The 15,321-nt window shown below is 36.7% G+C and overlaps 2 protein-coding genes across 5 annotated transcripts; both read right to left on the minus strand.

The window, feature by feature from the left end:
* Nucleotides 1-389: 389 nt before the first annotated feature.
* On the minus strand, nt 390-5,706 carry LOC144208179 (GTPase IMAP family member 4-like). Of its 3 annotated transcripts, none has more exons than XM_077733891.1 (2): nt 4,585-4,724; nt 390-2,276 (listed from the first exon to the last, which is right to left on the minus strand). In XM_077733891.1, exon 2 carries the CDS (start codon nt 2,251-2,253, stop codon nt 1,111-1,113), a length of 1,143 nt encoding a protein of 380 aa, XP_077590017.1. In that variant the 5' UTR covers nt 2,254-2,276; nt 4,585-4,724; the 3' UTR covers nt 390-1,110. The 3 variants fall into 3 exon arrangements, 2 of the variants coding, with proteins under 2 accessions (XP_077590017.1, XP_077590018.1); XM_077733892.1 differs by having other exon boundaries at nt 390-2,257; nt 4,585-4,603; XR_013328844.1 differs by lacking the exon at nt 390-2,276 and adding an exon at nt 2,284-3,101 and having other exon boundaries at nt 4,585-5,706.
* A 169-nt stretch (nt 5,707-5,875) lies between these two features.
* On the minus strand, nt 5,876-14,535 carry ccdc134 (coiled-coil domain containing 134). Of its 2 annotated transcripts, none has more exons than XM_077734454.1 (9): nt 14,389-14,535; nt 14,242-14,313; nt 13,727-13,827; nt 10,248-10,373; nt 9,415-9,536; nt 8,820-8,904; nt 8,290-8,471; nt 7,263-7,334; nt 5,876-6,435 (listed from the first exon to the last, which is right to left on the minus strand). In XM_077734454.1, the coding sequence occupies exons 4-9, from the start codon at nt 10,351-10,353 to the stop codon at nt 6,310-6,312; spliced, it is 693 nt and encodes a 230-aa protein (XP_077590580.1). In that variant the 5' UTR covers nt 10,354-10,373; nt 13,727-13,827; nt 14,242-14,313; nt 14,389-14,535; the 3' UTR covers nt 5,876-6,309. The 2 variants fall into 2 exon arrangements, with proteins under 2 accessions (XP_077590580.1, XP_077590581.1); XM_077734455.1 differs by having other exon boundaries at nt 13,727-13,849.
* Between the last annotated feature and the right edge of the window lie 786 nt (nt 14,536-15,321).

A 15,321-nucleotide genomic window follows, 5' to 3' on the forward strand; every position in this document is an offset into this window, starting at 1 on the left:
TGTACACGACGCCATATTGTTCCACGGGACTTACGTCATTCACAAACAGACAGGTTCATCTAAAAAGTGTCGGGATTGGTGGAGACGGATGTGTTGTTGTTAGCAGACCAGCCGACATTGACCAATGAGAAACCAGTATTCTTTGTGGCCTGATAGTACGTCAGGCATCAGAAGCTAATAAACCCCGCCTACAACGTCATCTCTTCTGACAATTTGACGAGAAATGAAGCCGTGAACGCCAAATATAACACATTGAAAATGCAGGTCAATAAATACACATAAATAGACACAAGAACATGAAATGCTAAATCACCACCCCTTTGAGACTAAAGATAACATCATCCAAACAAACTACTTTGAGATGAGGAAAACCAACAATTTCAAGGGAGTCATATTTGCTAATATTTTATAACATTTCTACAGTTTAAACCACAAGTCCAGAAGTCTTGAAATTTAAAGAATTTATTTGACATTTAACAATATACAATTCATTATAAAATATGGGAATTTGAATACTATACATTTACAGAGTATAGCGTATAATTTCAATGTGTTCAATAACCAGAAAATAACAGGATGGCATATATTGAAGTGAAAAAGTCAAAACTAGCAACATTGAAAATAATAAATGATCATTGTCACAGGTCACAATTCAATCCCAAATGATCTTGGTTACTACAACTTAAAAGGATTATTGCAATTTTTGTACTTCACTGTGGAAAAAATAATGAACAAAAAATAAAATGGACATATAAGTACATTTATATCAATGGATTTCTGAAACCTTATTCAAGTCAAAATTAAACATGTTTTATGTATGCACAACATATAGCCTATATTTTCAATTTGAGTTTTTATTGCAGACTTGCCAAGCACAAATGTGATTTGTTATGGGACTTGCGTTGGAAAACAGCGCCACCATGCGTCCAAGCACATTTTGATGTCAGGGCAGACACCTATTCTTATTTCCACTTAAAACACAAGTGTAAAATTAAATTAAAGGAGATCTTGAATCAACACGATAATTGTGCAATGTGTAATGGTGATATATGACCAAATTGATGTTAAAAAAACGTTACTTTGAGCTTTTGCATTTACGTTTCACCACTTTCAGTTAATTTTTTTGTCACCCAAGGTTGTTGCTGTTGGTAGCATATCAATCACATGATTTTCACTATTGAGAGTTTCAGTGTCATTAATCGCATCTTCACGCCCAGTTTCGATTAACACGCATGGCGTTCCCGACAACATATTTTTAATTAAAAGGCTTGTTTTCAAAGCGCAAATTCCGACGTCAGTAACTTGATCAGAAGCAGCCCGTGTAGCATCCTCCGGACTATCGGCATTAAAACCAGCAACTACACCAATTGTGGCACCAACACATCCCCCTATAAGTCCCCCTATCATTGCAGGTGGACCACAGGTGGTTACCGTGGTAGTTACGATAGAGGCGACAACAACACCCGTGGCAGCGCCAAAGATGGCTCCGATACACAGGCCGACAAAGCCTGCACTAACGACGCATTTCACAATTGGCCAATACTTATCACAAAAACCTATTTCATTACTGCCACTTCCGGAAATCATTTGTTGCCTCACAGCTTCCTTGGCCCGTTGAAACATTTCATTTGTATAAAACCCGGTTCTACTTCCCATGAGCATCTCGTCCACCTTTCCCATAAGTTCATGAACCTGCTGCCTATCGCTGGAGTTTTCATTGTTGAACACATGGTACCTACCCCCACACTTGCGAATTAGTTCTCTGAGCGAAGGGGGAGCCTCGCTCAGGTATTCTTCAAAGGTCTTGCCCTGTAGACGATCCCCGCCAGTAAAAAGAACCACTGTGTGATCTCTGATGGCAGCATTGCCAAAAAGTTTGGCCAGATTAATAGCAGGCTGCATTTGGTTTCTTGTAAAACGCCCGATCGGTACAACCAAGAAAAAGGCACTGGGTGCGAAATCAGTCAAAACAATGCATTTGGCTATTTCTTCAAAAACTTCTTCCTCGCTGAGTTGAGTATCCCCGAAGCCTGGCATGTCTACCACTGTCACCTTTCTCTTTCGGTCGTGAGCCTCCACAAGCTCTGTGGTTCCAGCCTTGGTACGCTGGGTCAATGAGCTGAAACTCAGCGCTGACTTAAAGAATTGGTCCTGGCCGAGGATGGTGTTTCCCGACGCACTTTTGCCTGCCCCTGTGTTTCCCATAAGGACCAGTCTGAGTTCCTCATGCCAAGTGACCTCAGAGGCCATCATCTCTCTGTCAAGGGATTGGAAAGCTGCACACATTAGGGTAAAAACTTAGTGAATTAACATATTCATTCTAGATCAGGGTTGGGCAAACCAGCCCTCGAGGGCCTCTGTGGGTGCAGGTTTTTGTTCCAACTGATCCAGCACCGACACCGACTAGTAAGAGTTCTGCAGAAAACAAGAAGCACCTGGCAGCAATCCACTGATTGCACTTGCAGGACACCAGATTGGTAAAAAAGTGTCCTCTTTATGGGTTGGAACGAAACCCCTTACCCATTGTGGCCATTTGTGCAATAGTTTGCCCACCCCTGTTCTATTTTTTAGCATTACTCAATCGTTACTTTTCTATAACATCAAGCTCTCACAGTACAATGTACAGTATCAATACCTCTCCCTCTCTCCCTTTTTAGATTTCCCGAGGTTAATTGTTATACGTACATACTAACAATTCCCAAATTACATGATTTATCGTTCACTGCCATCTATTGGCTGCAATGTGAGCATATTTAGAAAAAGTCATAAAATCTACAAGATCAAAAATAGCTCTCCTGTGTAGCTTAAATTTGCAACAAATTGGAGATATAAAAAAAGAAAACACAACGTCTATACAACTGTGCAGGCCCCAAAACCACAAAAGTCAAAATATTACAATCGCACCCCAAAGAGGGTCTTAAGTAAACTATCGGGTAGCACTTCATGTAACGTCGAAACCTAGGGAAGTTAACTGAAATAATCTTGAAAAAGTTTAAAATACTTTACCCGGGGCTCGATGCGTGGACAAAACGGCGTTGCTAGGAAAGTCGTCTGTTTTGTGCTTTCAGTAGTTCAAGGACTTCTTCACGTAAAAGGGACGCCTAAAAGGAAGGATGGACACGCCCACGCCATGTCTGTACACGCTTGTTATTTTTTTTTCCACAACAAAACATCGAAAAATTGTTTGTCTTTTCCTTCAGTAACAAAGTACAAGTACTTGTATTCGATTGCATCTGAATGTTCAACGCATTGATGTCCAATTTCTTTAGGTGGCAAAAGCACGGCTCTCGAGCCGCATTCGGCTCCCAGCCAAAATAAATGTCTCTTTGCTTCTTATCATATTTTGCATATACCCTGGCTCTTTGTCTTTTTTCATATGTTTATTATATTTTTATTGTCTACTGCAACACTCAAATTCATCAAACAATGACAATTTAAAAAAAAATCATTTGGCAGATTGGATTTTTTTTATGCTGCTTCTCCCATATTTACAGGGCACTTGATCCAACTTTAGTGTGCAATATAATGTAAACCAATCCTACTGTCACCTTACTGATTTTCCTCATGTTTTTTTGACACTAGTACTAAAAAATGGAAATTTGCCTGTGGCTATAATCTTACTTATTTATACATGTAGGTGTTTATTAACATGTATTTTCCTTTTATCAAATAAATCAAACTAAAAAGGTCACAAAAGGCAGGGAGAGGCCAAGCATTTCCCGTAAAATGTCTTGACGTGAAACGAAAGTAAAAGTATGCTTGCTTAGTGCACTCCCAAAACTGAGAAACATGAAAAATACATTAGTAGAAAATTAGGTGGGCATTGCAGAGGGACTAGCAATGTTGCAGTGTTTTTACAGAGATTCAAATATATATCAGAAAAACACATTTTCCATGTTAACAAGGCTGAATATGAATTTGGCAAAAGGCAGACTTGAGCTTATGCAGAACCCATCTGGATCTCATTTTTGGGTAAAAAATAATATTGTGGCTGGTGTGTCAATTTCCATACATCCTACTTAATATTTTATTAATGATTCTTCTCATAGTAATCTTAAATTGAATTGAATTGTCTAAATTGAAAGGCTTTTTGTTGTCTCAGATTTGCAATTCAGTGTTTTCAAATACAAATTGTCAATTTATTTTTGCAATTAATTGTACAATATTACCAAATTTATTTTTGTAATTACTATTATCAGAAATATCATGTGTTGCTTTTAATCACGCGTTTTTAAATGAATTTAACTCTTTGTAATATGTAACAATTATATATATATATATATATATATATATATATATATATATATATATATATATATATATATATATATATATATATATATATATATATATATATATATATATATATATATATATATATATATATATATATATATATATATATATATATATATATATATATATATATATATATATATATATATATATATATATATATATATATATATATATATATATATATATATATATATATATATATATATATATATATATATAGATAGATATATATACACTAATCTTAACCTTGCAAAGAACTTACAAATGAATACCAATATATCTTACCTGTAATTCCATTAAAAATATGTTTCAAAACTTTAGTCGAGTCTTCTTGGTTCGACTAAGGTACTGTCGTCTGTCTCGTTGGCCAAGTTGCTTTTCTCTCTTTGTTTCAGCATCCTGTACAAAGATATTTTCTGTTCATAATACACCAACAAAGAGACAGAGGTTGACACGCAGGCATTTCAGTCCATTTTTTTTTTAATTACATTTCATAGCAAAATGGCTTGTCATTTCTGCAGCAACAGTGTGCTTGCCTTGAGTATCTGGCACACCATGAGAAATACAATGTTTGCACCTTCGAATGAGATCCAGATACCATTAAAAGAACTGTTTCTATAACAGTTAGTACATTGGCACTGTAACTAAGATAGTTATTAAAATCTGTTCTGTATCACAAAAAAAATTCTAATGTAGGCAAAATGAGGATACTTCAGGGTTTGAAAACTATTATCTCGCTAAATGCAGATTTGTTCTTATTTGCAGACTACTGGATCTCCTTCGAGGGTGGCAAATTATGCTGTGGCTGGTGTGCTCATTTTAACAGTCAGAATTATGTGAATCCAAACTTAAAGAAATACTGTACAAACATAAAAAAAATGGCACACCAAAGACAGCAGTAAATGGAAGGGATAGGGCATGGCCAAGTACTTCCAGTAAAACCAACGAAAAGTGAAAGTAACAAGTCAAAGAAACACTCAATCCTTATGTAACTTAGATAAAAACAACGCAGCTTGTTGGAAAAGTTTGACATAAATGACATTATTGCCACCATTGTAACTAAGGGTCCCATATGTTGGCCAACCCATATATAAATGTATAAGTCATTTGGCTGTCATTGACGTGTGGCTGTTTGTTCATTCACTCCTTCAAGTCAAAATTGAGTGGACGTATAATCCCGTCAATGGCAAAATTGAGTGGCCGTATAATCCCGTCAGTGGTGGGTAGGGCTGCCACAATTAATCGACTCGTCGATAAGCAAATTAATATTTGTCTATTTTGAGATTCAATTTACTGTTGAGACATTGTTGACCTAAAAATTGGCAAAATATTCAGTTTTGTTGTTTTTTTTTAAATTAAAAATAATTAAAAATGGAAAATTTTGTCAACATTTAGTTCAAAAATGGTTTGCATTTAATTAGAACTATATATGTGTGTGTGTGTGTGTGTATGTATGTATGTATGTATGTATGTATGTGTGTGTGTGTGTGTGTGTGTGTGTGTATGTATGTATGTATGTATGTATATATATATATATATATATATATATATATATATATATATATATAATCCTTCATATCTAGGCTATGTAAATTTTGCATTATTTTATTTTTGTGAAAAATATGACGTTGATTCACATGATTTCTTTACAAAATGATTCTGTGGCCCCAGCCCGCCATAATTACACAAAAAAAATATATTCAATCTTTCACAATTTAACGATAAATCATAAGACGTGTGTATATCTCAGAGAGTTCATTTACTCTATACCTATTTTGAATGATAATATCACTGTCAGTCACGATACAGAAATTCTGACCCTCTTTAAAAATGCACACACGTTTCTAAAACATCATATTGATGTTTCATTTGATGTTGCACGATGCACATCTTTTTTTTTTTTAGGACAAAGTGTTTTTTTTTTTGTTCAACTACCCAGTCATCAGAGTTCATTCCTTACTTCCCTTTATATCCGTCTTTATCTCCATCAAGCCTGGTTGAGGTGTTTTGCTATAGCTCGCTACGAGAGCGAGATATGCGAGGACCTTTCCGAATTTCTTTCCTCTTCTCCTCTTTCCTCCTCCTCTTTTCTTCCTCACGCAGGATTTTCTGGAAGGCCTCAGCCGTGTGAAGCATCTGGGACCATAAGACCAAGATTCCTCAAATGAAATGGGCAACGTATATAATTTATAAAGAAAAATTCTCTTTTTTTTCCCCCTGTACATTTTTAAATGTGAAGAGGACTTGGACAAGTACTTTAGACTTTTGAATGGAAACGTTTCAGCTGTGGTATTTACTTTTAAATGAAAAAAAATGACCAAAACATTGAGCCTTATATTAAAAAACACACACCAAAATCAATTGCCATGATTCAATAGTAAATACTATAGGGGCATTGTGGTACTACTTTCTTTGGCCAACTGTGGGCAGTACAAGATAGTACAGATAGCTATCCTGTATACAAATGGCCACACATTTTGCCTGGCGATAAAATAGACCCGATTTCTTGCTCCATAGAGAATAATTTGGGACACTTTATAGTCGTTGCCAAATTTTGACCACTTACACTGAAAAGAAACATCCTCGAATTGAAAGCTAGTATTTGCCTTTGCTCTAAAAAAAACATAGTACTACTACACTTTCTGCTTGTCCCGTGCGAGGTCGCCACAGCCAATTAACTTTTTCTATATCACCCTGTCCTTTCCATTATTCTCCCCTAGGTCAATCCTTTAACCCTATTCCTTTGTAGTTCCCCCCTCAACATCCTTCTACAGGTATAAATAACAACACTGCATAAAAAAAGAATCAGTGTTGCTGTCACTCCTTCACATTGTTTCAGCTGCCTGTTATAATTTTATAGGTATATTTGATGCATCTAAGAAGGTTCTGAAAAGTCAAAAAAAGATCCCCAATACACAAAGATGAGGGAAGGAAAGAGGGGTTTATATTGATATTTTACTTACATCGTCTCTTTCAGTCCGATATGGGTTGATGAAATCTGGAGCCTTCTCTGTTATTCCTAGTTCCTGTGACATCTTCAGAAAAGACGTAGAGAGGAAAGTATAAATCAAATAAATAAATAAAAAATACAGATATTACTTAACTCATTGGCCGCCATTGATAACAATACAATTCATTTAAACTGGGAATGCTGATCATTTAGTCCAATTGACAGTGGTATTTGTCCATTCCAAATTCCACCCCCAGGGCCCCTGTCAATGGCAGTGAATGAGTTAATTTCACAAGATCATAGAGGAAGGAAATCAAAAACGTAACTGTGAATCTTGCAGAATTAAAAGTAAAAATACATGAAAATATGAGCATTTATTATTCATTTCACCACTTGGAAAGTGGAAAAAAAAAGTCTAAATTATTTCACTGTTGCTAATCAATGAGAGGATGCATGCAGAAGAGTCTAATAAAGAAAAATTGTGATTTAAAAAGCCGCTAGAGGTAGTTTTGGGGCCACAGCGCCAGCATGATGCTCCCATTGGTATGTTCGGGACTTAGGTTTCTCGCCAGCAGTTTTCATATTTTACCACACAGGTACGCGGAGAGCCATATACACCCATCAAAAGAGCCACATATGGCTTCCGACCCATAGGTTCCCTACCCCTATGCTAAAGTAAAGAAATGGAAATATCTTCTGTTCTTTAAAAGACCCTTACTTGGAATTTATGCTTAGGTCCAACAATATGAATCTGGAGTCACACCCGATTGTTATAGCATAATGTGGCTAGTTAGTTTATCAGCAATGACATCAATCCTGTTTTGACAAAGTGCTGGACAATTTTGTTTTCTGTTAGTGTTTATTTTTTTTCTATTTACTGTATATGTCTTCTATTCAAATTAATATAAAATACTCTGAAAAAAAATTGGTCATAAGGGTAAAATAACCCTAAAATATACAAAATGTAATTTTCTGAATGCACATGTCTAGCTTCTCAATATTTCAGTGCCTATTGTGAAAGTTAGTTTTGCTGACCTTACCAGTGTGAGGACATGTTGGTGAGCTCCTCCTGTGAAAACTCCTGTCTGGTTACAAAAATTCAGTCCCCAGCGCAGCAGACCTCCCCAATCCGTGTTGCGGTCAAAGTAATGGTGGACAATCCGTGGAAAACGCAATGCCACATCGCCGAAAAATGCAGTGTTTTCCACTATGTGGGAATAGGCTGTGCAGATGGATTACAAAAGGGTTGATCAGAACAAATAGCCAGGGCAGTAACAAAATACTCAGGAAAAAAAAGGATTGATGAAAGGGTGAGAATTCAGTGCAGTATGAGGGAAGACACAGTGATGGTTTGCATAAATCAACTAAGATGGTGATATTTGGGCCGTTGGGAGCCGCTCACTATGATGGAGAAGAACAAAAGGTGAGATTGACAGAAGCAATGCTTTAAGAGCAATGCTTTGTTGTTTGAATCAAACATATCAGAGTCGGTAAGGTAACGTTTGGAGAAAAAAAAACAGTGGTGCTGCTGCCTGGAAGTTAAAAGGTAAAAGTAAAGAAGGAATCAGACCTTCTTTGACTTTATCATCCAGAGGAAACGGGTCGTCAGGCAGCATGTTCGCTGAGACCAAGATTTGTTTGGAGTCTTCCAAGACCTGAAGAATAACATTGAATAATGATTACATTTTAAAAAAAAAAAAAACAACATTTGCTTTGAATTACATGAATGGAATTTGCATGAAAGATTTGTGCTAAAAGTATTTAAACTTTTTTTTAGAGACGGTTGCTAGCTAATAATAGTCAATAATAGCAATGTGAGTATTTGCATTCATGCTTTTTCTTTTTCAAAGCGTTTCATGTTGGGGTTTGTTGTTGTAGTAGTATTTTGCATTTGTGCTTTTTTATTTTTATTTTTGCAAAGCATCTGAAAGTTCTCAACTACTACAAAAACAGCATTTTTAAAAAACAATCTGGTTTGTCCGTTTCTGTCAAAAGCATCCAAAACGCCTAAGAAGCTCAAAACATAACGTTATATCCCAAAATAAATACAAAACATAGGGTAATAGTGTGATTTATCTGCAAAGTGTGTCAAATCAAATGTATTCAGTGTATTAACAAAGGTTTTGGGATGACGAATGCAATAGTATGTAACAGTCACAAATTACCTTAAAGAGACCTTTGAGCATGATGTCGATTATCTTATATTGCTGGTTAATATCATTGAGTTCAACTAGATTCTTCAATGCATTGAGCTGATCTTTCCTCTTGGTTTCGAACATACGCTTATCTGGTGAGAGGTGGTCAGGAGAGAAAACACCAATGGTCGGTCATAAGTCACAAACTCATAGTCTTCTCAAGTGGAATTTTCAAGTGTTCTATTTTTTTTCAATGACATTTGTATATATTTGAAAACAGATGTGTACTTTCTGCTTAGTATTTTATCAGAACTGGTTTACTACTTTGACCTTTTCAGATGATGCATAAAAAAGACAAAAAGCTAACGACAGCTTTAGGTGTCGATTGAATGACGAATTGAGTCCCGGGTTGACTTATTAAGCAGAAAAAAAGCTATGGCGGTTACCTAAAGGTATGTGAATGAGAGAGTATTACCAAATATGTTGCAATCTATTAAAACTCACTCATCCGTGGCCTTATTTTCTTAGTGTTGCCACTGCAAGAATCATTTTTGGCAAATACAATGTGTCATGTAGCAGTGTGAAAGAAAAAAAAGTGTCAGACACATCAAAATGGGTATTAGAAGAAAAATGACGATTGTTGCGACACTAGTTTTAATAGCTTATCCAGTCTATATTTCCTTGTTTCCAGAACCAAAGATAAAAAGTTATTCTCTTTCTTTTTTTTAAATGAATGATCAATACCAGCTCTCGAAGGAGTCACGCATTTTGAACATCGAATAAATACAGTACACAAGTGCTCTAGTTAAAAACAAAACATTTACATGCATACGTCAATGCACGTGTAAGCATTTGAAGGATACAGATTTCCAAGTTTGAGTCACGTCTGGGCCGCTGTTCGTCAGTATCTCCCGAGGTGACGGCAGTCAAGGCGGCCAGCGCCAGAAATGTTGTGCATAAACTCCACATGATCAGTAGCAGGATGTCACCTGAACAGAAAAATGTAAGAAACAAACTAATAAGCAACTTAAAAAAATCAGACACACCAATGAGACACTTTGCCTTGCTTTGTAATTTGTGCTTTTGCCTTGTTGTTTTACGGCGTTTGCGACTGTATTGTCTACTATAGGAGCGCCACATCGACACTCTCTAACGCTGCTTTAAACATATTTTGTTTTCATTGAAATTGAACCTATGGCTCGAGAGCCATATGTGGCTCTTTTGATGGGTGTATATGGCTCGCCGTAGTAAAATATGGGAACCGCTAGTGAGAGAGTCCCCCAATAGGAGCGTCAGACCGGCACTGTGGCGCCAAAACTATCTCTAGCGCTTTTTTAAAATCATATTATTCATCATTAGACTCTTCTGCATGCATCCTCTCATTGATACTCATTGATTAGCAACAGTGAAATAATGTTAACAAAAGAATTCAGACTTTTTTTAACTTTAAAAGTGGCAAAATTACTATAAAGAGCACATTTTCATGTATTTAAACTTCTAATTTCTGAGTATGGCTCTCAAAGAATAACATTTGAAAATATGAATTGTTCACAGTCTCTCTGTTAGTTCCCGTCCCCTACCTTAAGTAATCAATACCGAGAAATCAAACAACTAGGTGGTGAAACATCAGTCTTTGTATGTGAAGCTATTTTTTATTCTGAGGTACTAGTGAGAAACGGAGACATGCCGAGGAAAAACAGTCAATATGGAACACCAGAGGGCGGTCAACACTACAAGGGGGCTCTTAATGGAAAAATCTGATGTCTAGCACTTGCCTAATCCCTAGAGAAGATTGCTTTGGTACAGTACCCCCCACCCATTCCTTCTTAAAACTCTTGTCTCTTTCTTCTGTTCCAGTCCAACTGTCTCGTCATGCACAGCAGACGATTTTATATTCGCCTGCTACTTCCCACTCAGAGGCTTTTTGGGGAAGGAGGAATTGCAGATAAATAACTAAAAATAGTGCTTCATCAAATGAAGATTTTACGAAGGCCGAATTTCAAAGAAAATTAGCAGAAAAGAGGAAAAATGTGGAGGAGCAAAAAGAGGAGGAGTAGGGCGGAAGATAATTTACACAAGGCATGAATAATTTAGCATAGGCACAATCAGTGTATACTATGACAAAGTTAACTGAAGGTGACCAGGGTAAGAAGAGGGTAGCACTTTGCGAAAAGGATTAAGGTCATAAAGCTTGGTTGATAGAGAGATTACAAAAAATAAGAAGTAAAAAATGTATAGTAACTTGTGTGAAGAAATGGTGTCCAAATGGTGTTACATAAAGAGAATCACATTTGTTACTATAAGGCTGCATTTGAATAATACTGATGCCATCAAATATTTATCATGACATAAGGATTTTATAATTGTATAATATTAGCCTTATATAGCAATAAAACAACTTTATAATACATAAATAGAGTCAAGCACAGATGCCTGTGATATTGACTATTAATGATGTAATGGGAAAAGACCGGCAACCAACGATACTCACATTTTATACTAAAATAAATTGTCTACTTGCACTAAAGGCAGCAGGTCCCTGGAAATACTACTGCCTTTTATGGTTTTTCTCAACTATTACACATCATAACAACTAAATTCTGTATTTTCACTTGATTAAACAAGATTCTTTCTGCTGGAATGGACATAGTAAAAGTAATGTATGTCTTTAAAGGACACCAATCAATAGAAAGAAACAAAACCAATGTTTTTGCTGAACATAATTTCTACACAAGCCCTTTTCAGTGGCTTCGGTTAATGTAAATGTTTTAAGATTTCAACAAGAAGGTCACCACGCTACTGTATGTGTATTTTATTAATAGCTGATGCTTGCACTTTTGAATTCATGCCTTGGCTTTTGGCCAAAGCTTTCTCGGACTGAGCATTAAATATCCCATAGTGGTGCTTTAGAGCTTCAACATTAGCATATAATTGCCAAGAAGAAAGGAAATGGTCTCTTTCTAGATGAACAGCAGCTGGTTGTATTATTTGAGATTCCTGAGCAACTCAAATAAGTAGAGGTACGACAGATGGTTATAGGCAAGATGGTTACTGACTGCACCATTTAAGGACGTCAACACACTTATAAAATAAATGTGCTCATAAAGCCAAGTGAAACAATTACCCGAAAGGTATTTGCGATTGTACCATTTCAGAAGTCAACTGTATTTAGACCATGTACTATGTACATATATATTTAATACAACCAGCCATCTCTCTTACCAGGGCCCATCACTCATGAGCTACATCTACAGTTAGCTGTGCAACAAGAACAGATGGCTCGGGAGCCACATGTGGCTCTTTTGATGGGTACATATAGCTTTCCGCAAACTGTTGAGGTGAAATATGGAATGTATTTTTGCACTTTTATGAACTAACCAAAATTTCAAAATCAATAATCTACCTAAATTGTGTATGATCTTGAGCCTTGCTGTTTGGAGTTCCCATGTTCTCTCTGTGGTAATATTATTATTTGGAATTTCTCAACCAGAGCACATCCACACAATTGCAATTGCAAGCAATAGATTTTCAACTAGAGATAGGAAACGCTGGTTAACTCACAACATGATTTCCAATACAAAGCTCAGAATAATAATTATTTTACGATACAGTGATATGACAATCATCGGCACAAGAGTCAGGAAATTAATTCAAGATAATATAAATCAATTTTCATCCTTCTGCTGTGAATTTCAATGAATTTTCTCAATAGTACAATGTGCCGACTTCATTTGGATTTGATGTGTATCCTCATCAACCCGCTGCAAATTAGTTAACATGAACACTTTTTGTGGAAAACACTGCTAGTAAAGTGTTAGTACCGCGACATTGAACCCCTTTTAAAACGTTATATAGATTCTTGATGTGGGCGATAATCTATTAATACTAAATATTGCCATATATCACCACATTGTGACAACCCTATATGTACCTGAATGAATGTACATTTTGCACGGCCCGGCGGCTGAGTGATTAGCGTGTCGGCCTCACAGTGGAAGTCCTGGGTTGAAATCCAGATTGTTCCACCTCTGTGGAGTTTGCATATTCTCCCCAGGCATGCATGGGTTTTGTCCAGGTACTCTGGTTTCCTCCCACATTCCAAAGACATGCAAAGTAGGCTGATTGGACACTCTAAATTGCCCCTAGGTACGAGTATGAGTAGGAATGGTTGTCCATCTCCTTGTGCCCTGCGATTGGCTGGCCACCATGTCTGCCACATCTGGTTCGAAGTCAGCTGGGATAGGCTCCAGCAGCCCCGCGACACTCGTGAGGATAAAGCGGTTGAAGAAATGAGATGAGAGATGAATGTACATTTAAAATCCATGCAAATTTTTCCTCTTACCCGAATGGATTCTGCTTCAGTGGCTGCTCCAAATCCAAAGTGCGTTTAGCTTCAGGGCCAGTGGAGTGTGCTCAAGTCTCTTTCCAGGCGATGACAATCTCCTGTGGCGCAGGCTTAGTTAGTCTACTGAACAGAATTCAGATTTTTTTTTTTTTTTTTTTTTTGGGTTACATCAAAAAAAATCACGGATTTTTATTTTACAATGAAGAAGTAGTCGTTTCACCATACAGTTTAAAATCCCGATGATATAAAAACATGCATTCAATGTCTGAAAATACTCCTGCTCTCCAAATGGTTTAAAACTACATCATAAGACCGTCGAATGTCGATGAATCAAATTCTTAACCATCGATTTTCATTTTGTTCACTTATTTAGATCCTTAAATACATGTCGCAGATCTTTGCACACGTGCATTCGTGACAAAACGCCAATAGTTCACAGAAAGGAACAGTTTTGGTTCTTTTAGGGAGAGCATGATATTAGACTAAATAGATGGAAGTCGCTTATCACTCACCAAGATGACCCGTCAATCGAAGTGATCTCATCCAATCGCTACCTTCCCGTGCGAATCTTCAATCTAAAACCACTGAAAAGATGGTCAGGTAAGGCCCTTTTCTTTCTCTGTTGATAAACATACATAGCGTTGCGGTGGTTCATTTACATTTGGGCAGCACACTCACGACTGCTCCATTCCGCCGCTGCCACGATCGAACCGGCAGGGCTCCCTCCGACGAATGACAGCTCACGGCCGATGGTTTCTTTCCGGAGTGGTTAAAGCAAGACACCACTGAGGTTGTGTTCCTTTTCCGTATCGCCGCTTCCGCTAAATTGTTGGGAATATACCAAAATAAAACAAAATTCCACAAGCGATAAACAATACACTTTCCAGAATTGAATGACGTTTGGGTTTAAAAATATTCATCTATACTTGATAGTAAATTATCAAAGTCTTGATTATACCCCAGTTCACAATGTAATGGTACTTTTTTCAATGCATTATTAATTTGTTCTTGACATTAATTTGCAGTAATAAGAAGTACATATTTGCTGATGTAAATAAAGAAACCATATATAATTGTTATATTCTGATCACATGCATAACAGGGTTGAATGAGAGTGAGATATTACCCAATTCTTTCATTTTCCGTACTGCTTATCCCCACAAGGGTTGCAGGGGGTGCTGGAGCCTATCCTGGCCAACTCTGGGCACCAGCTGTGGAACACCCTGAATTGGTGGCCAGCCAATCACAAGGCACAAAGAAATGGATAACCATTCATGCTCACAATAATACCTTAGGACAATTGAGCGTTTTCAATTAGCCTACCATGGATTTTTTTAAGAAGAACATTTTTTTTCAGCTTTTAGTGGACATACAACCAAATACTGTATAAGAATACAAAAATAAGTGATAAATGCATGGTCACTTTGGAGGTGATCCACACTGTATACTAAATAATATCATGAAGGACAATAAACAATGAAATACTTTTAATTCAGTAAAGAAAATGGAATATCTGAAATTCTGACTCAATAAATTGTAAAAATTGGGGTTAGAATTCAAACTTTGTTCTCATTCAAGCTTCAGTGCCTGCA

This window comes from Stigmatopora nigra, chromosome 15, assembly GCF_051989575.1.
Source record: "Stigmatopora nigra isolate UIUO_SnigA chromosome 15, RoL_Snig_1.1, whole genome shotgun sequence".
Classification (NCBI taxonomy): Eukaryota; Metazoa; Chordata; class Actinopteri; order Syngnathiformes; family Syngnathidae; genus Stigmatopora; species Stigmatopora nigra.